Raw genomic sequence first — 26,584 nt, forward strand, 5'->3', positions numbered from 1 at the left:
CGTAAATATATAGATGAGGGATACTTAGAAATAAATATCCCTCTTTTCTATATATGGATGGAAATATATAAGTGAATGTCCTTGTTACCAAAAATGAAACAGAGGAAACCATGTTATCATGGTTTCTAATCCCGTTGAGTCACCTGAATTTTTCAGGCTCACAAGACAATTGCTTAAATTGTCCAGCAAAGTGCGAAGATCATATCTTCATTTAATTTCAAAACATAAAACATTTTCTTTTTAATTGATACATAGAACTTTATAGTCAGTTTAATTAGATTTTCGTGTTCTAGCTGCATTTAACTTATTCACAAAATAATTTTATACCTATGGTACATCTCCATTCCATCCGTACCTTTTTCCATAAAAAGTCAGATATGTTGATAAATTCAGGGCACAACACATTTTGACAATCAATTAATTGTGTAATTAAATGTAATTTTACGAAAAAAAACCAAATTTAACACAAACTTCAAAAAACAACACCAATAGGAAAGTTTTTGAACGATGCCACAAAAGTGAAATAAAAAACTATTTACAATAGTTAGAAAAAGAGAAAAAGAATTTTTAAAGTATAATCAGATACAAGTTCAAATAATTTATTTTCCTGATGAAAACCAGTTGAGTGAAAAGTAACCCATGGAAGATGGCTAAGAAGAGATTGAAAGTTTAGTAAAACGTCAATTAATGCAATTCTTGACTAACAACCATTTTCGTGAGATTAAACAATGTTGCACGCCTATGACAAATGGTGCAAACAATGATAAAAGATTCTTTTGTGTCAGACCAGCAACCTGGCTGCATGAAGTTTAAGTTTAAATTCAAAAAAAACATTATATACTTACATTGCTTCTTTAGTCTGTACCAAGAAATGTCGCATCTCTGTGTTTTGGTACTAATCTTGCCATACATGCTCTATATATACTAATAAGCAATGATAAGATATTTGTCCTTCAATATCACGAGAAAGGGAGGATGCTTAGAGCTTATTAACAATCATCACAATGACTTTATCACTTTAAATGAGAAAAGTCGAATTCATCTGTAATATCGACAATTGAAGGACAGACTTTTGAAAAATTTCCCCTTCTACTTTGTAGCTAATAAATCTTAATATTGATTGACCACAATGTTTCTTGTCTTTCTTCCCCATGATATAAAAAAGAAGCTTTGTTACTTTACAGTGCTAGTTTCTAAGGAATTTCTTATAATTGGACTGCTGCTGAGTTAAAAACAATCTGCATACACTCGATTGTGCTCTCAGACAAAAAACTTTGTTAAGAATATTATGGCATAGTACGTGAATTTGCATGTGCACATCTCAATAATTTTTACATAGGAGTCGTATTCTGATTAACACAATTTGAAAATGTTTCTTTACTTTGCGAAAAATGGCGTATAAAATCTTTCGCTGTTGTTAATGACTTTCCATGATAGAGCAGATCAACGCACATCAATATATATCTGATGGCTTGCAATAATATGTATACCAGACAGTCCGTACTTTGGCATTAAATTAGTAATTCCCAAAATGTTTAGTTGTTTAATAACGTGGCACGTCTTTTGACCATAAATGTTTCGATAGTCAAAAGACTTGCTACGACTTTAAAGACAGTTTTATCTAGAGAAAGGAGAGTTGATAGAAATGGAATATGAAAGCTTTCACTCAGTGGCGAATATTCATATATTCAGCTCTGCCCTGCTGAATTTTTTTGTTTGCGATTTTAACCAAATTAACATTCGAGTTTCGCCATTGCCTTCACTATGACATATGCAAGAAAAACGTATTCATGTAACCGCCACATTTTCTTTTATACTTACCCAAATGCATGGAAATAAAGAATGTTTTGGAGGCTGTAACTAGCTGGTAATCGCTTTCTGAAGTGAAACGAGTATAAAAAAATGCACAGTCATTAAAGAATGATATAGATATAAATTCGTAGTATGTCTGCTCTATATATAAACAATTAACCCTCTATAGAGGCCGTTGCTGACAAAGACTAACAATCAACAAACGAGACGAGAACAAACCTTTGAAACGGTCCGGCTCCTAGAGGGTTAAACATTAACGACAGATAACACGACTTTGTATGCGCAACGTACGTTCGCCGAGACCGATGTGAAACTTATGAGATGCAGTTGCGAGCGACTCTTTATCAAATAACCCTCTAGAGGCTGCTGTAGCCCACGAGCAACAATGAGCAAACGAGACGTGTACAAACTTTTGTAAAGGTCCGGCTCTTAGAGAGTTAAGACTGTTGCTGCAGTCGATCATCATTTCTTCTTCTTCAAAGCATTTTTCTTCAAATAAAATCGTTTGTAAAGTCGATATATTTTATTTCTTTGATCAAAAAACATAGCTGTTAGAGCAAAGTCATGCATTTCGACAGTTTTTCTCGCAGCCACTGATCCATATTTAAGATTCCTATATTTACCATATTTGCATACAACGTATTCGATGTATAGTTACATTTTGTACAGAATTAATAAGGTTTTACGAGTATAATAGATGTTTTCATTAGTTTACCAAATAGACAAAGTATAATCGATTATTAATCGATCCGTCCAAGATAATATAAGTGCAATGCATTGCGAATTTTATCTACAGCCATATAATAATTTTGATGTTTGTAATGTAGAAGCAAAAAGACGATATTGCACAATAAGAATTAAGGATGACAAAAAGCAAGTAATTTTTTTCAACTACTTCGGTATTCATCAACTCTACGTTCTCACTTATGTTGTTTTATTATTGACAACGGGAAAGAATCGTAAAAAAAATGAAATTTTCCAATATTACTTTTGCTTAAAACAGTGAAAGTATCATCATTATTTTCATTATTTATTCGCAATATTTGATGTTTTTAGCTCTTGGACTTTACCTAGCAAAGTTAAATCTATATAAGGAATGGAAATTAATTTGATTGCAACTTAAGTGACTATGATCAACGTTTTGAATGTATTAATATTTTGATATTTATGCTACCGTTTTGAGGAAGATTGCTGAATCAAGTGTAAAATCGCAAGGAAATACAATCTTGGCGATATTAACATCAAAATAACCATAAGTAATAAGAATATCGTGACGCAGTAATTTCATTTCACGTTTGCGTGTCTCACAACGTTCACGCGAGAAACCATCGTATAAAGAATTTATTAGCTCACATGATTAACAATGCCAACCAACGGGAGCTCTGTGAGTGAAATAGAGGAGAATCAGCTGGTCCCGTCCCTTTTCGTCCTTTGTGTTGCGAGGAAGGTTTGTGGGAAGTTTGGTGGTGAAAAATTTGAGACGCCAGTGTTATAACGTTGAGAAGAAAACATAACAAGGTGGGTGAAATTGGCTCAAATTTTACGCAAAAAAAAATCTGTATGGCTAAAAGACACATCGTACTTTAGTGTGCTTCCTTCCAACTGCGCAATGCATAACTTACGATATTTTCCCTTCTAATGCTATTTGCGTACAGATATTACTTACATACTGACAGATTATAAAATATCAATTCTCTATAAATTATGTGATGCCAATTTTTATAAGATTTGTTGTATTGTTGATCTGGACTTTCAGAACAGGGGCGGATCTAGGATTTTTCAAACATCAGTCATAAAACGTCGGAGGCACTCCGCGCCGGGGGGGGTCTGAGGCATTCTCCCCTGAGAAATTTTGAATTTCAGAACCTCTAAAATGCCATTTTCAGCGTTTTAGAGCAATACAAGATGTATTTTGTGGGCATCGTTTTTCGGTAAAAACAACACATTTTGCTTACGTTTTTTTCAAAAAAAAAATGAAGTGAACAATACTTGAATGTTTTGCCAAATAATTAGGCTCATTATCATGCCAAATATATGGCTCATTAGCATGTCTAGGAACGTAAAATTTATTTTACAATAATGCTATTCAAAAACAGATATAGTCTTTAAAATTTCTACCAAGTTGTCAGGCATAGACCCCTAGAGACCCCCATTCAAACCTCTATGTAATAAGTTAAGTTAGAAATTTGGTACTACAAGTGACAGTTCATAAATATAGAAAAGCTCAGACTTCAAACCATGCAAGTTTATTGTAACCCTTTACCCATCTCCACATCAGAGCCAGCAAATTCACTTTTTGAGAAAAAACTCAAAATTTTTTTCTGTCAAAGATTAAGAAAATTATCAAAGTGAAAAATTGCAGTTAAGGACAGCTTAATGCCATGAATGTTTCTTAGGCATTTCAATATCTTCTGTAAGTATATGCAAGGTGTGCTATATAGCAATCACTAGTAGCATTGTATTTGCAAATACAAACAGAATGTAACCAACATGTCTTTAATTATATAATTACATGAATGTTAAAATTGGTTCATGTGTCATGCTTACTGTTTATGATAAATATCTTTTCATATGATCAAAGCTCGTTTAAATGTAAATCTGAAATAATTTAGTTTAGAAATTATACTGATCATCAGAAAAATTACCTAGTGATCATGAAAAATACTTTGCTGTTTTGCCAAATTTCAAGGTTTATCTGCATACATTGGAAGACATTTTTACTTTATAGAAAATGCTATTCATACATCAATAGCCCTTTGGAATTTATGGCAAACAATCTGGTATGAGCCGTAGATTAACACACCTTTACATCTCTACATGAGGTGTTCAGTTAGAAAAGGGGACAATATGTGACATGGGACAACATTTCATGTATGTGAAATACTCAGGTTTAATACCATTCCAGTCAAATTGTCAAAATAAAAAGCTTCATGGATCATAAGACTCAAAATCACAGGTTATAGTAAACAGCTTCTCATGTAATCAATGTTAGTTTTCTCAAATCTTAAACAATATGTAGTATAACTGTCCAATGATTGAATGATCAATGATCATAAACTGAAAAGCCCCAAACATTTGTTTATGATAAAGTAAATAATCGTATGGCACCTTATGGCTACAGATTTTTTGTCCATTGAAATATACTTACAGAAATGTAGGATTTCGCTGCCATATAACGGCCACGATTCCCCAAGCATTACAGAAATCATAGCTAAAATTCCTTCGGCAACAACAATTTTAGAAGCATCAATCTGCTTACCATACGCCATATTAACATAAATCGCATCACACACTCGCATAAATTGACTTTGATATATTGCATTCATGCATACACTTCACTTGTCCTTTACTTACGATTTTCGATGTAAATTTCTGCTGATAAAACTCAAAACAATGTTGGCTTGCTTTTGAACATCAATGACTGAAATGTCGCTCGCGAGATCGTCTTTGCCAAGCATTTACAATTTATCCATAAATTTTTCACCCTCTTGAAAAAATTCCCAGTTTGGAAAGCAGCATTCATGTCAACATATGAATTTGTAAAAGATTTCCATAAATTCCATCTGATTGTAGTTTAGTTTCTATCATGCTTCAGAAAATTACTATGAACGATCAAACATTCAATTCAGACAGTGAGCTTGACTATGTTAGTTCAGTTGGCTATCAGTCGAAATCGGTCAAACCAATCACAGTAAGACAAAATTCAAATGAACCAATTGTAAGATAGCAATTGGACTTTTATAGGTCCGGCCACCCTATTATCGGTCGAGATTATTCCAGACTGTCCACTGATCTGGCCATTGACCAATAAAATAGCGTTTCTGGCGTTCATAGACTCCTTTATAAGTCGAACCAGTCAAGCCACCCCGCTTATCAGTCGGTTATTCCAGGTCAATTAAAATTCAACTGATCTGGTTACCAAGGAGATATTCGTTGCATTAGTCATTAGTTTTCAATAATAAATAAAGCTGGATTTTTATCACGAAGTAAATGCGATAATAAAGAATAATTAGTGATTTTTTAATTAATATGAATAGGTAATTTTTGAATTTCAAACATCAGTCGCGCGACGGATTTGACATACTCTAGATCCGCCCCTGTTTCAGAATTAAGTTTATTGGTCTTAATCCTTTAAGTCCCAGTGTCCGATATATCAGACTGATTCAGACACCGCGTGCCAGCGCTTCTTTTTCCCAGATAACTCATAAACAAAAGCCGGACATGAGCTTTAAAGTACACCATTCGATTAAAGAGGTGTTTGCGAGCATTTTGATGTATAGTTTGTCTACGAAACTAGTTTTGAGCGATTTTTTATGAAGTTTTTAATCTTGCCCTGTAAATTTTGTTTTGGCAAGACATAAACAATGGCGGATAAACCAAACAGCATGACATTGAACGAAGTTGTAGACGTCCTAGAGCAAGATTATGGATTTTTTATAATGGAGTGTGCTCGGATATTGATTGCGAGCTTTCTGCCTTTTCGAAACCTAATGTTGAAGGTCTGTCTTCTGTGCAATATGAACAAGTAGAAATCCTCAGCAACTAACATGATGTCGACCTAATTGAAACTGATGAGTAAGAAGAAACGGTCGCTCAGTCTGGCAAAATATTGGCATACAAGGGAGAAATACACACGTGATGCTTTACACAAAATGTTGGTCCTGCTACTATTCTTCCAGAAGGATATCTTCAGAAGAGCAATCTGTCTGTCGATTCAAAGGACCCATTACTGCGATAACATCGATGGACAACCGTGTCGTGAATATTATTTCATCTCAAGCAATACCATCTGATACTGCTACAATTCCAGTAAAGCGATGAAAGAAGGATAGCAATACAGATGCTGTTCAAATATCATTGTATCCTACAATGGGTGGAGTTGGCGGGAATGACCAGATGAAATCATATTATGGTATTATTTGTAGGTGGAAGAAATGATGGCTGAGAATATTTTTTGAACTACTGCACAGATGCATTGTAAACGGTCACATCCTGGAAAGGCTGTCATCAAACCATAACATGAGGAGATCAAAGAATTTCCGCCTAGAAGTCTCCAAACTTCTTATCGGGGAGTTTTCTTCTCGGAGACATGTTGTTCGACCAGCTACTGAACTGCCTGCTAGATTTTGGGATGAACATTTTCCAAGCATAATTCCATCCAACAGCAAAGGAAAGACTATGGAAAGAAGGTGCAAAGTATGTTCCACAAAACAAAAAGCGAAAAGAACTTCCAATTTCTGTACAGACTGCGACGTGGGAATATGTGTAGTGCCTTGCTATAAAATTTTCCTCACCAGACAGTAGTTTTTCCGATAGAATTGTTGGTAAATGTAAGCATAGTATTAAAAATTACACATTTTATGCAATGAAACCCTAAGTTAGTTCAACTTATAAGTTTGTTCAAGCTCATAGATAGTTTTGAAATTATTTCTCATTTTATTGCTATATTTGCTGGCATGGTACGATTGCAATTTTCTAATTATTTGAGCTTTCTAGTGTCTAAATAAGAAAAGTTATACATCATCTGAAAGCTTATAATACAGGCTTTTTTGTGAGCAGTAGTAGCAATTACATCTAAAGAATATTCCGAGAACTTTATCTTTACATTGAATGTTTTGGTTTGAAAATATTATCACTTCGTTAATTGACACCTTGTGTCGCCATGGAAGCAATTTTTATCCTATTTTGAACACCACAGTTAAGTTCTTCATTATATTAGCTTTAAATTGATGTATGGTTTGTATTTAGTTTAGTAAATGTTGGCTTTTATTATAACTTTATTTTGATTTTTTTCGCTATTCCATTTTTTCTCTAAAGTAAACTTGGGACTTAACAGTTTAAGAATTTAGCCGCTTGATTGACCATCCCTGCGTGGGCGGAGGTAATAAAAAAACAGGAGCTCGCACAGTGCAGTGTATTGTGACGCATATTCACTTTTATATTTGAAAATGACACAATTTTATTCCAAAATCAAACACATCACATCAAATCAAGAGTGGCCGATGGCTCATTGCGATTTATGTTTATCTTCTTACTCCATATCGTCAATGGAAATATGATAAATGTAAATCTTTACGACCTTTTATCTTCCAAATGAAAAGCCATTATCAGCAAAGAATTCACCAATAAAACGCCGAGACTGCTTGAGCAACCTTCTATGTCAACACCACCATTCTTAATTTCATTTCAAGGCCCATAATTTCATTATCCGATGAAATCGTTTTAAAAATCATGCTATTTTTAAAGAATTTTCTTCCGTAAAAGCAACTTACCTGTTTCAAAAAAATCGTTATCAATGACCAGTAAATGCAAATACACGTCTCAAGGGAATTTTTCAGCACATGCAGGAACTGATTAAGCGATTTTAATGAAAGATAGTCGTTTCATAAACTTAATTCTATGACTTTCTAGATCAAAATGACCGGGTAATGTAAAATGTTGGGTTTGAGTATGCCTATGGATATTTTTACTAGATCAGATCAACGAATAGTTTCGCACAATAAAATTTATTAGTTCTTCTTATGGGTTGATTTCCAAGTCCATGAAAATAAGAGGCATTGGCAAGGAGAGACGACTGCCCCCTCCCCAAAATTTCTCATAATAATGTCTTTATACAAGTTACTTAAAAATGTCACATATATTATGTGTATATGTAAGTGATATTTTAGAGGTGTTTTTCTATCCCCTTTTAGAAAATCATGTCCTCACCACAGACAAAAATCGGCAATTAGTGCATTAATGATTGTATAAAGTTTCGAGAAATCTTTGCCATTCTTATAGCATGATCAGCTTTACTACTAGCCACGTCAGTTTACTTATTGTATTCCACTACGTTACAGAAACTTAATTTTCATAATTGAACAGTCATACACTCGTACACAAAATTCCATTTTTGTTATTATTGATTTTTCAGAATTCAGCTACGATGCACGTGAATAATCGTTTGCTTATACCTCTTGAGATTTTGCTGCTATATAAAGGTATTTGATCTTTTTATTGAATTCTTTAATGTTTCAAACTGTATCTCGTTGAACGATGTGAAGTAACTATTGCTCAAATTAAAAATGCTTTTTGTTGTGAAACCACGGTATTCAAGACATGTTAAAAAAATCGAGTGTTTTTCGTTGTTAGTAAACGTAGTTACTGGAAAGGGTGGGAAAGCAAAGTTAATTCAAGACTTGTTGAAAAACTACAGTCATGATGCAAGGCCCTTCGAAAACAATTCCAGTCCCGTCTTTGTTAAGTTTTCAATGTATTATCAACAACTACAAGAATTGGTAAGTAACTATATACAAAGTTAGAAGATGAAACTTTGCTGCAAGAGGCTTATTGAACACGAATGTTTACGACTATGGAAAAAGACTAAGAGCATTATGTCTAAACTTACTTTTATAGAATGAACCGCTGCAAGTCGCAAAATCTTTAATTTGGACGAGAACGGTAGTATATATAATGATAAATTGATCGTAATACGATATAATATTTAAATATTATTGCTCACTGTTAACTTTTAACATAACATCATACAACACTCCCCATCTGTTCTATTTAATTGTTAAAACGAAACTCAAGATTTTTCAAAACACAACTTTCATTTTAGCTCATACTGAAATTCTGCAACAGATATACTTGTTGTTTGAATGTACAGCTATGAAACATAGCAAGTTCGTGCTTTTGACTTTTTCTCGTTCTCAGTATTGGACGGATGTTAATTTAAAGTGGAATCCGAATGAGTATGGTGGACAGACGCACATTCACGTCAGCTCATCGAAAATATGGATACCTGACTTGACATTATTTAATATGTAAGTTGGATGCAAATTTACAGAATTACTCTAACTCCTCATCACATTCATCTCTTAAGTCTAAATTTTTATTTAGACTATTTATTTGACTCGGGTACTTAAGTTACTTCAGTTCACTAATTTTTTACGACACAGATAAAGGAACATTCATTAGTTCCACTCCACTCATGATTTATTGCACTTGTGATTAGCAAAATGTCAGCCAGTCAATTGACTTTTTTGACGAAAGGAAAAGATGAGAAGTGTAACTGCTGCCACTTATCTAATTAAATATACATCACCAAGTTTCACAACGATTTAATGCTACTGCAAAGATGTCAAACAATTCCAAACATTCTTGACGGGGGAGTTTGTCAAAAATAATTTGAGGGCTATCATTAAGAAAGGGAACGGGGGATAGGGGAAATGAATGGGGAAAGGGAATGGTTTGGGGAATGAGTCGGAATAAACGGAGAATGAGCGAGAATGAGCTGGGGATGGACGGGGAATAGACGAGAGATGAGCAGGGATTGTGCTGGAAATAAACGGAGACTACAAATGACAAAATTAGATTGTTAGTTGAACTTATATAAGATATATGAATCCAAAATTACATAAGTGATTTGATTGATATTATAAATACGGACGAAATGACTCTGTAATTGGCTAGTAAACATTATCTACGACTTTTCCAACACAAACTGTAAATGTTTCGCCTTATCAACGTTTGTTGCAATTTTTTATGGTTCTCAAAAGCCTTATTTTTAGGAGTTTTAAAAGGCAGAGGAATGCCCTTTTATGTTCAAAAAATATTGGCCTACTTCACTAAAAGAGAGCCTTTTGTATGCACTTTCATATTTACAGACACTGATCTAACACACTCACTCAACAACTGAAGTCTTTCTTTTCACACACTTTAATTGTAAATATCACACTTTTTCAAACCATTTAGTTGTTAATACCACACTAGATTATTCTGTTTGCTTTGATAAGGTTTGCCTAATTCGAAAAACCTTTTTTGAGCTGAATGTACAATTCATTAAGTTCTGACTGACAGGTTTTTGCGGAATTTGGTTATTATGGTTTCGGCTTTAATATCAACAATAGTATTGCCTTGAAAATATTTGACTAAAATATTATACGACAAAAGTTCTCAAAAAAAGAGATAGTTTGATTTACGTAAATGGACTAAATGTTTTTAGAAATGTAGTAATTCTCCATTCTTTATAACTTCGAACTGTCTACTACTGGTTTCGTCATTTTGCAATTTTACAGTATTACGTGGTACAAGAAAATGTTACAAAGACATTAAAAACAAAGCGCAAGTCATTACTTCTTTTCACATGCAACAAAGTAAAGTCCATAACATCATGTGCATATTTCCTTCTATTTACCGTCCGTTCCCCGCTCATTCCGGTCCATTGTTTTTTCCATTCCTTGGTCATTCCCGGTCCATTCCCTTCCCATTCCCCGTCCATTCCCCGTTCTCTTCTCTTCAACCATTCCCTTCCCCGTTCTCTTCCCTTCAACCATTCTGTTCCCCGTTCCCTTTCGCTATTTCCCGTTCCCTTTCTCCATTTCCCGTCCCCTTCCCCCATTCCCCGTTCCCTGATTTAAAGATAGCTATAGTTTAGGGGCTCTTTGAGTTAAAGGAGTTTTAGGTAGAATGATGCAGTTGACGTTAGAAATTGAAGGTGTTATCTTAAATGAAGTAAGTGGTTATCCTCCACAGATAGGGTGGAAATTATAAGAGAAGGTTGAATTTTAAACTGGGCTAGACGAAATGAGTCAGAGTATACATCCCACAATTGATAGGGCAGAGCTTGTTGTTGGCGTCAATGGATATGAAGTTGTAAGTTTTCAACAGAGTTTTTAAAGAAGCTTTAGGAAGAGTATTCAGGATAGGAACATAGAATATATATTTTGTGCACTGCAAAGAGGATGTAAGAAAGAAAGTAGAAGTACAGGATGACATATCATACCATATATATCAGGACAACAAAGAAAAAGAGATTCAAATTATGTGCAGCAAGGACTCCTATGAAATGTATTGACAGAAATCAGAAGTTTAATAGAAAGAATGCACGAGTACTGTAAAAAGTTAATGAGTAACAAGAATTAGGGAGATGTAAGAAAAGAGAAGATGACTGTCATAGATCAGAATGTTTCAGAAATTACTAAAGATAAAATTAAGAGCGATTAAAAGAACGAAAAATTGTATTGCAGTCGTTCTTAATGTTTTTCCTTTTTAAATGTTGAAGTGTCAGGAGGAAATACCTGTTGAGTTTTCGATTGAGCTTTTTAATAAGATTCTTGAGTGAAAAGATTGCAAATTAAGGGAGCAGAAGGATGTTAGTAACAGTCTTTAAAGGCAGAGACACATTGACGTTTTTACAAACTACGGAGAATTAGAATTAAGGATTTATACAATAAAGTTTCAGGAAAAAGTAGTAAAAGATAGAATAAGGCAGAAGTGTACTTTTGTGAGCAGGAGTATGGTTCTGAGTAAAGAAACAGTACTTTATAAGCAATATTTGCCTTAAGGTTACTGAGACAGTGGTAAGTTGTGCTGTAATAATGACAGAAGAATTGAACGTGGATGTTTGATTGCAGTAAGGATAAATTATTTGTGCATTCTTTTTAGCTGTGGTGACCAATGATTTTGTAAGTTGTTGTAAGAACAGAGAGTATTTTAAGGTTAAACTATAGGGATGAAAGCATGGTTGGGAAAGTACATGAATGAATATTGGCCAAAAATTATGTTTCGCAAAAAATATGTGTGACAATGAAAGCAATCCAATAAATTCCATAGCAGTAGAGATTGCAAAAAGAATTAATAAAAAAAGGTGTGAACTTAAGGTGGATGGGATGGAGAAGTTTTACGTATGTTATTTAATGAAAAAAAATCCGCAAAAGGGAATAGAAAGGTGTAAAATGTAGTAATCTGATCAGCAATGTTATATGGTTAAAGATAATGGTGATAAAGACAAGATAGCAGGCAGAAATAGAGATTACAGATATGTAGATGATGAAAATCTGCAATACCAACACGGTCAGAATGAGACAAGTGTATAAATAAAGCACTCACATTTTAGACGTTTTAAAGAAAAGTCATAGAAAGCAGGCGTAGAAGGTTTGCTCATATGAAAAGAAGAGTATTAGTCAGGCATACAACAAAGCTAGGCATATAACTCCCTAGCAAGAGGTTCAGAGCAAGACCTACGAGAAGATGTTTGTATACTCTGTAAGAAAAAGTAAATTTGGTTGTATCACAGAAGAGGACAAAACAGGCAGACTGGTTTACGGTCGTGGCGACTACGATAAGAAGCTGAAAGTGAATGAAAAACGTTGATAACAGGACATGATTTGTCAATACGCGCGTAATACACACATATATATATATCATTCCCAAAATTTAAGCATTTTTACATATCTTTGCATTTTTCTAAAAATATGTGGACGTGAAATAGAGTGTTTTCCTCAGGCGCCATGTTTGGGGAAAATCACATATAATGAAAATAATTTAAGCTAATTTTATTGTCAGCTGACATTGGCACTTTGACGTCACATTCAAACACTACATCGTTCTTCAAGGGAGTTGGAATCTTTTTTCAGTATGCAAACCTTCCACAGCTGACTGACTTAAATTTTTATCGTTTAGCGCCGACGGAACTAATGGAGCAATGTACGACCTCAGTTATCAAGCCAGAGTACAGTCTAATGGCAACGTCAGTTTGTCTGCTCCTCTTCTCTTGCAGTCCGTGTGTCAAATGGATATCAAAAATTTCCCATTTGATACTCAAAAATGCAATTTGAAAATTGGCTCCTGGACATACGATAGCCTTGATGTGGATTTCAGACAAGCACCACCAACAAACGGCATTATTATGGACCGACTGGAACCCAATTCTATTTGGGAGTTTAAATCAGTCAAGGTTGTACATAGGTCCACTATGTACGCGTGCTGTAAACATCCATTCCACGACATTACTTACACTTTTGAATTTCAAAGAAAATCGTCGTATTACGTCATGACGATAATTATCCCGTCAATCATGCTATCTGTTCTTTCTTGTATTTCGTTTTTGTTTCCTCCCGACTCTGGCGAGAGGACATCGCTTGGGATCTCAGTTGTGCTTGGCATATTCGTGTTTATGATTATCGTAAACGAGCGGACGCCGGTGACATCCGACGGCGCACCGATGCTGACTGTATTCTTTATCTGCATCCAGATCTCCACATTTCTCTCGATAATTGCAACTGGCCTTATATTGCGTCTTAATTACGGTCACTTCATTAAACCTGTGCCTCGTTCTCTGGCATTAATAAGAGACTTCTTTGCGCGAGTATTGCGCATGGAAAATACAAAGAAGTACTCAACACAGACAGCAGCGACTAGCTTTGGAGGTCCAAACTTAGGTGATAATAAGGTATATAATTTTTTCTTTTCTTTTTATTCACGCCTCTTGTGGAAAACAACTCATTTGTTGACAATGGTTAGCGTGTTGAAATAAAATTATTCATTCAAACATCGGGCTAAATTCATTAAGAAAATCTCACACAAATTTTAATTGATCGATTCAGATACAATTCACTCAAAACCGTCAAGTATTTAATTCATTCTATTCTTCTTAGACCACAGAGGATGTTTCCCCCACAGCTCATTCCGAAACCATAAAACACTTCCAAGATGAGAAAATCTCACAGGAACCTCAAAGAATTGCAATTGATCTTAATGACGAAAGCAATGATGATAAACTCAAAAAAGAATGGAAGTTTACAATGCAAGTCTTTGATCGTTCTTTCTTTACATTTTTCCTTATGATCAGCTTTGCGCTTGCTGTTGCTATTTTTGCATTTTGGCTAAATGGATTATAAAAAATGTACCTTGATGGACTTTTCAAAAAATGAATAAAAAGCGTCCAACAACGTTCTGAGTACGCACTAACATTTAACCAAACATATAGATCGTAATATGATGTATACACTGTAAATTTTAAAGTGTTAATTTAACACTAAAAAGTGGTGTTAAATGAAAAGGTACAGAATAACACCATTTCGGGTGTTATTTTCTTACTGGTGTTAAATTAACACCGAGTTTGGTGCTAAAATAGCGCCTATTCTTAATATTATTATAGCTCTTGTTAAAGTGCTAATTTAGCCCTTAACGTCCGGTGTCAAAATGACACTTAAATTCGGTGTTAATTTGTAACCCCTTTTCTTATTGTTTTATGTAAGGCCAGTTGAACACGGGACACAAAAGTGGTGAGCAATAAATATATTTAAAAAATCAAATGATTTATATGCATGTATACACATATATAAATATATACAAGTAAGTAAGTAAGTAAGTAGTTTATTAAAATATTAATTGCAGCCTTGAGGCTGAATTACAAATATCTAAATGAGTAAAGTTATAATAACAAATAATATCTAATATCTAAAATATAATAAAATTTTACAAAGTATTTACATTTATTAAATTTACAATTATAAAAATGGTATTCGCCAACACCAACAGAGACAAAGAAAACTCCATACCTGGCCACTTTCGTGTAACTTTATGTACAGAAGGACAGGATGAACGAATTCTTCGCTTTGTTGGTGCGAGCAAGCGGAACTTTATATTTATGTTTACTTCTCAGGTTATATTTACAGTTAGATGTTGTAAATACTACCCAAAAATTGAAAGTAAAATAGGTAAAATATAAAGTTGCTGAGGAGCATATTTTGGTGCTGCCGCTCAGGCGCACTCATGCGTATCTGATACAAAAGATAAAACATACTATAAACAAGTCATTATATGTGAAACAAGTAAAGTTAAATGTATATATATATATAATTAAATATATAAAACATCTTAGAAATATTACTATATTATAATCTCTAAAGCCCCAAACTTTTCACAAACTTCTGAACTGAAAACTTTTTCTTTGCATTTGCGCGCTTGCCCATCAAAACTGTTTCCTAAAGGGCATAAATGTTACAGGCCTTTGGTGTGTATTCCATATTAAGTACATAAAATGTACCTAGAAGTAGTACTATAGACAATGAAATTTCTATATTTTTTTGACAGATTTAAAAAAATTTGCCCTTCGGTAGCAATTACAAGGGGGTCCAGACTCCCATCCATATAGTCGTGGGTAGGTGGTGTTTGCTATTTCATCATCAAAAGAGTCATCTTCCTAAACAACAGCATAAACATAAACACAATTAGAACTATTAGGTTATTGAAAGTGAGACACAATATTGTCATGTCATCACAGTAATATAAGTGCATTTTTATTAAAGCATACATAATGAGTTGTTTGATGAAGACAACCCAATCTCAAATCCTTTTGTTGGTATTGACCAAGAGTATCTCCAATATGAATTATCAAGCAACGTGGAATCTATCGATGTAAAAGAAGGAGTTTAGTCTTGTGGTAAGTTGCAAAATTGATTTAAAAATTTATAAAAAAAGTAACCAAAATTTTACAATCAATATTTCACTTTTTAGGAACCACAAAAGATTGTTCTTGGAAACGGCGGCGGTTCTAGGATTTTTCAAACATCAGTTATAGAACTTCGGAGGCGCTCCGCACCTTGGGGGTCTGAGGCATTCTCCCCTTGAAAATGCCATTTTCAGCGTTTTAGAGCAATACAACATGTATTTTGTGGGCATCGTTTTTGCGTAAAAAAAACACATTTTGCTTACGTTTTTAAAAAAAAAATGAAGTGAACAATACTTGAATGTTTTGCCAAATATTTAGGCTCATTATCATGCCAAATATATGGCTCATTAGCCTGTCTAGGAACGTAAAATTTATTTTACAATAATGCTATTCAAAAACAGATATAGTATTTAAAAATTTCTACCAAGTTGTCAGGCATAGACCCCCCTAGAGACCACCATTCAAACCTCTATGTAATGAGTTAAGTGAGAAATTTGGTACTACAAGTGACAGTTCATAGATATAGAAAAACTCAGACTTCAAACCATGCAAGTTTATTGTAGCCCTTTACCCATCTCCACATCAGTGCCAGCAAATTCACCTTTTGAGAAAAAACTCAAAATTTTTTTCTGCCAAAGACTAAGCAAAAATTATCAGAGTGAAAACTTGCTGTTAAGGACAGCTTAATGCCATAAATGTTTATTAGGCATTTCACTAGACTATTATCTTCTGTAAGTATATGCAAGATGTGCTACATAGCAATCACTAGTAGCATTGTATTTCCCAATAGAAACAGAATGTAACCAACATTCCTTTAATCATATAATTACATGAATGTTAAAATTGGTTCATGTGTCATGCTTACTGGTTATGATAAATATCTTTTTATTTGATCAAAGCTCGTTTAAATGTAAATCTGAAATAACTTAGCTTAGAAATTATAATGATCATCAGAAAAATTACCTAGTGATCATGAAAAATACTTTGCTGCTTTGTCAAATTTCAAGGTTTATCTGCATACATAGGAAGACATTTTTAGTTTATAGAAAATGCTTTTCATACATCAATAGCCCTTTGGAATTTATGGCAAACAATTTGGTATGAGCCGTCGATCAACACACATTTACATCTCTACATGAGGTGTTCAGTTAGAAAAAGGGACAATATGTGACATGGGACAACATTTCATGTATGTGAAATACTAAGGTTTAATACCATTCCAGTCAAATTGTCAAAATAAAAAGCTTCATGGACCAGAAGACTCAAAATCACAGGTTATAGTAAACAGCTTCTCATGTAATCAATGATAGTTTTCTCTAATATTAAACAATATGTAGTATAACTGTCTAATGATTGAATGATCAATGATCATAAACTGAAAAGCCCTAAACATTTGTTTATGATAAAGTAAATAATAGTATGGTGCCTTATGGCTACAGATTTTTTGTCCATTGAAATATATTTGCAGGAATGTAGGATTTCGCTGCCATATAATGGTCATGATTCCCCAAGCACTAAAGAAATCATAGCTAAAAGTCCTGCGGCAACAACAATTTTCGAAGCATCAATCTGCTTACCATACGCCATATTAACATAAATTGCGTGACACACTCGCATAAATTGACTTTGATATATTACATTCATGCATACACTTCATTTGTCCTTTACTTACGATTTTGGATGTAAATTTCTGCTGATAAAACTCAAAACAATGTTGGCTTGCTTTTTAACATCAATGTCTCAAATGTCGCTCGCGAGATCGTCTTTGCCAAGCATTTACAATTCATCCATAAATTTTTCGCCCTCTTGAAAAAATTCACAGTTTGGACAGCAGAATTCATGTAAATATATGAATTTTTAAAAGATTTCCATAAATTGCATCTGATTGTAGTTTAGTTTCTATCATGCTTATAAAAATTACTATGAAACCATCAAACATTCAATTCAGACAGTGAGCTTGACTATGTTAGTTCAGTCGAAATCCGTCAAACCAATCACAATTAAACAAAAATTCAAATGAACCAATTGTAAGATTTCAATTGGACTCCCTTATACGTCCGGCCACCCCTCTTATCGGTGTGTCTGTCCACTGATCTGGTCATTGACCAATAAAATAAGCGTTTTTGGCTATCATAGTCTCCTATATCAGTCGAACCAGTCAAGCCACCCCGCTTATCAGTCGGTTATTTCAGGTCAATTAAAATTTAACTGATCTGGTTGCCAACGAGATATTCATTGGATTAGTCATTAGTTTTCAATAATAAATAAAGCTGGATTTTTATCACGAAGTAAATGCGATAATAAAGTAAGAATAATTGATGAATTTTTAATTAATATGAATAGATAATTTTTGAATTTCAAACATCAGTTGCCCGACGGATTTTACATAGTCTAGATCCGCCCCTGCTTGGAAAATACCACACTAAGAAAAGAAGAGGAAATAGACTGTGAGATATCGAAAAAACAGATGATGCATACTATATTCCCTTGTTGGAAAGTCTGCAACAGCTTCTTAATGATAAGTCAATTCTTAATGAGGTTTGTGTTGATTGCATGTGCATGTGATGTATGTATATAATTGTCTATTGAACACAATGCTGAATATACAAAATTTTAATATTACCATTACCTTAGCTTTGTTCTGCACATGACAGTATCCGACCCAATTTTGTGTAGGTGGAAAATCCTCATTTTTGCACCAGTGATTTTTGTCTGATTACTGTGATGGCGAAGGCTTAAAAGAGCAGACACTATTCAGTAAAGATCCATTAGCATTGCAAATTCTTATTTATGTTGATGAAGTAGAAGTTTGTAACCCATTAGGATCAAGAGCTAACAAACTTAAATTAGGTTAGTACCATAATTTAATTTAATGTGCTAGTAATTCCCATTCTGTAGGTTTAAAAATGTCTATTTCATTAAATTTTCCGGTTACCTTTTGCATTTCATATAGCCGCTTTTTATTATACAATAGGTAATATATGTCCGGAAGACCATTCTCACATCATTTCCACTCAACTACTTGGACTAGTGTCTAGTAAGCATCTCACGATATATGGTGTAGAACCCATGCTAATTGCATTTCTTAGAGACCTTCAAAACTTAGAACAGGTATTGGGCTAGTGTTGATGCATGTTTTTAATGTTTTGTTCTTTTAAGAACTCTAATAAATTAAGGAATAAATTAACTTTTTAAGATGGTGGCTATGAGTTTATAATAAATAATCAGCAAAGATGCTTCGCAGGAACAATTGCATTTATATCTGGCGATAATTTTGGTTCACAATATCTTGGTGGGTTTTGTAATGTTTAGAATTTATCTTACTCCTTTATTATCTATCTATTGTGCTCTCGACTATCTGTTCGTAAACAACATTTCTCATTCCTATATATACATATATGTCATTCACTTTTAAGGGGCGTGTCTACAACACTACATCCCTCCTCAACTTAACGGATAACAAAGTCAGGGTTTATTGAGTTCCCATATTGTTCTGTTATTTTTCTTTGTCGAGTTGATCTCCTTGGAGCTGGCTCTTCTGGTTCTGGTTCTATGATGTGTTCTGGTTCTTCACATTCTGGTACGTATTGGTTGTGTCTGTACGGCTGTTCGTGGATGTTGTATTCATCTTCATCAGTTGATTCTCTCGACTTGTCTCTTATCTTTTTAAAGAACGATGTGTTTCTGGTTATTTGATGGTTATGGTTCTCAGCGACTACTTTAGCTCCTCTACGATAAATCACTGTGTATGGTGTTTGCTCAAATTTTGTTGTGAACTTATCTTTTTCCTTTGTTTTAAGAGGACTTTGTCTCCCACCCTGATATCTGATTCTTTAGTTCTTCTTTTTTTGTTTGCCAATTCTCTTCCTTTCGATTTCGCTTCAAAATCATTCGCCTGCGCCTCTTTATGTCTATTTAGCACTTTGTCCTTGGGGTTTAGCATTGGTAGGATACCTCTCAATGGTCGGTTAAATAGTAGTTGAGCTGGTGGGACATTGGTTGAACAATGAGGCGTAGTGCGATAGCTGAGTAAGAATCTCGAAAGTTCTTGTGTCCAATTGCGATGTTCCGCACGGGCTGTTTTGATCGCTTTAGCTAAAGGCTTCATGAATGCTTCGGCCTCTGAGTTTCCTTGCGGCCACTCCGGGATTGATGTCTCGTGCTTCACCCCAAGTTTATGTAGATATTTGGAGAATTCCTTACTGTTGAACGGTGGACCGTTGTCAGATTTGAACTTTAATGGGATTCCATGCCGTGCAAAAATAGCATCTGTTTTAGGGATCAGTGCTTTGGCGGAGGTACTTGAGATTATTTCGGCTTCTGGGTATCGCGAGTACTTATCGATCAGCACGATGATATATTGTCCAGTAGGGAGCGGACCATAGAAATCAGCATGGATGGTTTGCCAAGGGCCCTCTGGCATTTCTGGACTTGCTAATGGTTCTGGTGGGCTGGTTGATCCATTTATTTGACATGGTAGACAGGCTTCAATTTCATCCTTGACGGCCTTGTCCATATTAGGGAACCAGGCGTATTGGCGTAACAAAGCTTTAGTTTTGGCTATTCCTTGGTGGCCTTCGTGGGCCAGCTTCACAACGCTTGTTTTTAGGGTTGTTGGAATGATAATCCGCGTTCCTCGTAGGAGTATGCCATTCGTGTTGTCCACAGATATCCCATCTTTGTCGCCAATGTAATGTTTAGAATTTATCTTACTCCTTTTTTATCTATCTATTGTGCTCTCGACTATCTGTTCGTAAACAACATTTCTCATTCCTATATATACATATATGTCATTCACTTTTAAGGGGCGTGTCTACAACACTACAGGTTTAAGCAAGGATCACAGTCTTACAGAAAATGCAGAGTCTGTATGGGAAATGCTACAGAAATAACTGAAATGGTATATATAATGTAGCTACAGAAATGCTTAATTGACACTTGCCACTGCATCTATTGCATGGTTTATGCTTTCTCCAGAGTATGTAAACTTTGAAAAATGTAAAGTACTTAGTTGATATAAAAGTGCTTTACTTCAGACAATGTGTTGGTTTAATTAATTTAAATGGTTTCAGTGGTAGATACTGAATGTGCTTAGGGTGAATTAATTTAACTTATTTGTTTAGTTTCATGAGGATGACTTTGTTTTGCGAACAGTGCCGGGTTACAATGAGCAGTGTCAAAAACTGGACCAATGAGAGCATTTTAAAAAAACTTATGGCCTGAATAAGTTTTCTTTACTTAACAACTCAAAGTACTATCATGTCTTGGAGGACTCCCCCCAGATGCTATGCCTGATATACTGGAAGGTGTGCTACATACAATACATTGTTAAAGAATTATTAAAAGAATTAATCTTTGAAAAGAGATAGTTCAAACTAGACGACCTTAATAAAAGGATGCAGGCGTTTGATTTTGGTTATCATAATGATACCAATAAACCTGCTCCAATTCAAGCCCAAAGACTTCTTTCATCAGACAATAGTCTAAAGCAGCATGGTACAGTAATGTCCTTTCCACTACTTAAAAATCCTTAAATTTTACATAGATCTATATACAGTATGTAAGCATTTGATAGCATAAGGTATTTTAAGGTCAGGTGATCCCGAAAAATGAACTAATAAGCACACGTTCCCACAGGAATATAATTTATGACGCTTTTTCCGTCCTATTAGCAAATCAGAGGTGTTGTCTTGTCCTACATTTGCCATTTCTTATTGGTGACCATATAGAATTAGACGATCACCACTGGGGGTAACTCTGTACCTTACTTCAAATTGTTCGTATAATTTTTACTCCAAATGTGAGCAGAGAGCATATTTCATATCTTCAAATACTCATTCAAAAGTTATTACAAAATTTTAAAGAATTGTTTCCAGAATGTAGTATCATTCCAAAGATGCACTACATGGTTCATATGCCAAGAGCAATACTTCAGTAAGTTTAGAATTCAGATTTACAATTACAAGCCATGTGGCTTCAAAAACCTGCAATTTTCAAAACTAATTTACAATTCTTACTTGTATTCTGTATCAATTAACAGATTTGGGCTTCTTGTGCGAAGTTTGTGCATGCGCTACGAAGCAAAACACCATTACATTAAGAGGTTGGCAATAGTGATTGGTAATTTTATAAACCTACCACACTCGTTGGCAAAGAGGCACAAAGAAGGAGTTTGTTATCGCCTACAGCCTGCTGAAGGTGGAAATAGCACGTTTATTTGCAAAAGCACTGAAATTAGGCCAGGTGCATTTCTTAATGGTTTCTTTCATTCAGATACAATATATAGTTATAGCTCAATGGTGCATCCATTATCCTTAGTTGACTTTATTTTTTATGTAAGCTACAGCTACAGTAATTAAAAAAACTTATGTTCGTCTTTCTGAAGGTAAAACATTATATGTTGGTGATGTTGAAGAGAGTGGTCTCATTCGAACAGAATTTCCTGAAGTGAACAGACAAACACCATTTTATAGGTAAGCCAGATTGATGTAATTAGTCGGGTGACTGAAATATCTTCATTGTGAATGATGAAATTGCTTAAAATTGCTCTTTATTTACTTGCTTTTCAGTAAAGTTTTTGTACAAAATTAATTGCTGTGAACTAAATAATATTAATATTTTTCCTATTATAATTTTAGTACCAAATGGATTATTATCAATGGAACGAAATATAAAGTAGGAGCTACTGTCCATATTGGTTATGATTATGTTGAATTTCCCCAGTTTTGGGAAGTTATTGGTGTTTGTATCATTAACCAAAATGTTGCAAATGCCATGTTTCAAAAAAACAGACTGTCAGGTTTTCTGAACATAAAGAGAAATTAAAATTAAATATTTTAAAGAGTTAACCTAATTTGCCATTTAACTTGATAAAGCCATTTGAGTGTAACACAAAATACATTTGCCATAGATATGAAATAGATGTAGAATAAATTTTAATTTCCTGAACACAGCATATTCATGCGTTATCGTAATGTCGTAATGCATATATTATGGCCTTTCGAAAAAGCTGATTATCTTTGGTATAAATTATTCTATTTACTGTTTAACCTGTGTATTTATTATCAGTGAATAATTTATAGGGGGGGGGGGAGGTGCACAGGGGTGCTCACCCATCTATGGTTTGGTCAACACGGTTGCATTGAGGTGTGCCAAAACGACATTTCTTATTACTTTTAAGTTTTAATGAACTCACAAAGCCAAGGTTACCCATAAAAAATCCATGCTTAATCCACCTCTGGTTAATATAACATATGTATTGCCGCTTTTTTTTAGGAAGTTTTTAAACTGTTTAAATGAACGCATAAGTCATCTGTTCTGTTATCCGTGTCAGAACGAAAACAGCTGCAGTTTGATATAAGTATAAAAATAAGTTAAAAAAACGGTTAAAATAAGTGTTATTTTGACACCCATGATGTTACAAGCAGAGTGGTGCAGAAATACCGCCCTTTATAAATTATTGTAACTCTTGTTAATGGTGTTAATTTAACACCAACCACTTAACACCAAAAAACAGTGTTACTTTAGCGCCTTTGTGGCAGCACAAGGTGCTATTTCAGCACTATTCATTGGTGTTAAAGTGTTGAGGTTTAAAGTTAACACGCTACAATATGTTTAAGATCATATGTTGTTAAATCAACACCAATATTGCTGTTATAATAACACCCTTTGTTTAACACCACCGGTGGGTGTCAGTTTAGCACTAGAAAAGTTCTAGTTCAACACCTCAAAAATAACAGTGTATTAGTTGAGTCTCGAACTTTTTATTTTCAATGCTATCATAGTTAGTTTTAAAAAATATCTTACAAGACAGTCCAATAATTTTTCAAAATATTTTACAATGAATCATAAATTGAAAATATAACAGAAAGGCGTTTTGTTCTAAAAATCACATGAATAGCAACATGTTTCAACAATTCTGTAAAATACGCCATATCTCTTTAAATAGTTCATCTTGGAGTTAAATCTTCCATTGAACTTTTGTTGCTAAAATAACAAAATAATCCTCATGTTTTCAACTGACATCGTGTCTGCCAATCCGCAGGAGTTCGTGCATCAACCATTGAGTTATATAAAGAACTGGATCTATGAAGAAGACTGGACCATTAAGTTACATAAAGACTGGAGGGAGCAGGTCATCAAAATTACTATAAATTATTAGCGCGCTTCCTGTGGTCAAAAACATGGCAGATTTTGGTCTTCAAAGTCAGCGGAAAGACGCGGGCTCACGGATTGAAAATTTTGTTACCCCTCCGGATTTGTTCACCCCGATTGGGAGTATAGAAAATCAAAACTACATGTTTGTAGATGTAGATCATCCAGGTTGGTATAGTTCTGAGAAGGACTGTTTTTTTTTGTGGTTGACTGAAGTTTCGACAACCTTAGAGGTAGTCGAAACTTCAGAGTCAAAAGAGTCATTTTCCTGGGTTTCAACCATTTACTTTAATATCAAAACTATTTACGCCATGGATATTCGTCCGACATCCTGTATGTATGTTGCTCACTTTATGAAATTACATTTTGCTTGGTTTTTCTTTAATGTTTGCGTAGCCTGTAGTGGCAACAAAAAAGGAATGAAGCCTATGTCACGGATACGAGTTCGAAACCCAACCCCAGCATGTCGGGTTTTGTCGAATTATTCAATATTTTGTCTTTTCTCAAAATCCACTTAATCTTTCATTTTTTAACCAAAACATAAAATTATAACAATAATCTCGGTTAAGGTTAGGGTTAGAGTCAGGGTTAGGGTTTGGGTTAGTGTTAGGGTTTGGGTTGAGGTTAGGTTTATTTAAAGGACACATGCAACATAATATTCATATTGCTTTTTTTGTACTTTACATAAAGGTATAACTCCAACTAATAGTTCACCAAAGTTTGAGACTCAAAGGATAAATATTTTTGAAGTTATGGAGGTTTGAAGTTGATGCTTTACTGATAACGTATTGAAAATGCCCGACGAGCTAACGACGGCTACCGATTGGAAAAAGCTCGTCGTGACGTAATAGTTGACATGAGCTAAATGCGGTCAATTGCGCGCTTCGTTCGAAATATATTGGTAACTTCTTAACAACACGACAATTTACCATTGAAAATATGGTTTATTGTGCCGCTTTTAATTGTAAAAACGGTTCTTCTAAGAACCACGAAACGCAGCAAAAGGTTTCTTTTTTTTTGTTTCCTGAAAACAAGCGCATGCGTGATATTTGGATTGAAAAGATCCGACGCAAAATTGGAAGCGGACAAAGAGCTCAAAATTGTGCTCGCAACATTTCGAGAGTTCGTACTTCGTGGAAAATTTTGAAGCGATGCAATCAGTAGGATAGACAGCAGGACGGCTTCGCCTTAAGAAGGATGCTGCACCCACGATTTCTGAATACTCTGTGGAACCCACAAGTGTAGCATCTAAAAGGAAACAGCCAACAAATGTAAGAACTGCATTTGAGAAGAGACGAAGGCAAGAGGTAAATATTATAGTTATAGTTAGCAATATTTGTTTACATTTATCAAAAACTAAGCTATATAGCATTACCAAATTGAAGACAATTTTATAATTTTGAATTATTGGCGATTGACACTTTTATTATTTTAGATTATTTTAGATCAGTATTATTTACCTCTTGGCAACATATACTTTCCCGTCGTGTACTCATGACTACACAAAAGCCACACTCGCACCTAAAAGATAAAAACATATTTTTTACTTTGGGAAAAACAATGAAGCATCAATAAAATGCAACTAACCATTCATATTTCCAATTCTGTGAATGAATTCATCTTCGCGTTCCGATGACGAAGAATTGTCCTCATTTTGACTACCTTGCGCGTTGGCCAAAGGCTCAAACATGTAAGGTTGTACCTCATTGTTATTGATGACAATATCATAATCGGCTTCTTCTTCAGAAGAATCCATTAATTTTTGATAAATAAAAAAAAGTAATAGCAAACTACAGAAAGCCGTGCAAGCCGTAGAACCATACAAGAACGATGCTTGTTTATGTCAACTATTACGTCACTCTTTGCCAGTTCCCAGACTTAAAAAATCTCACGACGTTTTAGGAATGGTCATCGAATATCGTGATTTTACCGATTATAACCCTAAATATCTTTTGAAATATTTTGCGCTCGACTTTGAAACTTGGTACGTCTTATTTTCAAGCTATAGGCATTACAATAAAATAAAGTTGTCTTCGAGCTTGCATGTGTCCTTTAAGTTTTTAAGATATAAATAGTTATGTCGGATGAATAGCGTTTGAACATTAAGTTCCGATGTCGTATGAATATCCACGGTTAACTATTTATTATACAAACACAAACACTTTTTTAAATTCGTATTTATAAAAGAATTTGTAAACTTACGAGGTATTCGGATGCCCTAATAGTTACAAGAAAATTATCATTTCATGACTCTGGTAGCAGAATTGTTTATCATTTAAAGTATTCAATATTTTCACTATAGTTTTTAACATAATACCCTAAAAGTGACGGCACATTTTTTATCTATATATTTTCTACTACTAAGTTATGTTGGTCAAGTCTTGTTTGCTCTTCATTTTG

General features: G+C 34.3%; 1 protein-coding gene and 1 pseudogene across 1 annotated transcript; both read left to right on the forward strand.

Moving 5' to 3' along the window:
* Positions 1–13,279: 13,279 nt before the first annotated feature.
* On the forward strand, positions 13,280–14,474 carry LOC124435955 (neuronal acetylcholine receptor subunit alpha-7-like). Its single transcript, XM_046985888.1, has 2 exons — positions 13,280–14,026; positions 14,232–14,474. The coding sequence occupies exons 1-2, from the start codon at positions 13,280–13,282 to the stop codon at positions 14,472–14,474; spliced, it is 990 nt and encodes a 329-aa protein (XP_046841844.1).
* Positions 14,475–21,317: 6,843 nt separating this feature from the next.
* Positions 21,318–22,855, forward strand: LOC124435956 (annotated as a pseudogene).
* The last annotated feature ends 3,729 nt before the right edge of the window (positions 22,856–26,584 follow it).

Source organism: Xenia sp. Carnegie-2017, unplaced genomic scaffold (assembly GCF_021976095.1).
Source record: "Xenia sp. Carnegie-2017 unplaced genomic scaffold, XeniaSp_v1 HiC_scaffold_16, whole genome shotgun sequence".
In the NCBI taxonomy this organism is placed as follows: Eukaryota; Metazoa; Cnidaria; class Anthozoa; order Malacalcyonacea; family Xeniidae; genus Xenia; species Xenia sp. Carnegie-2017.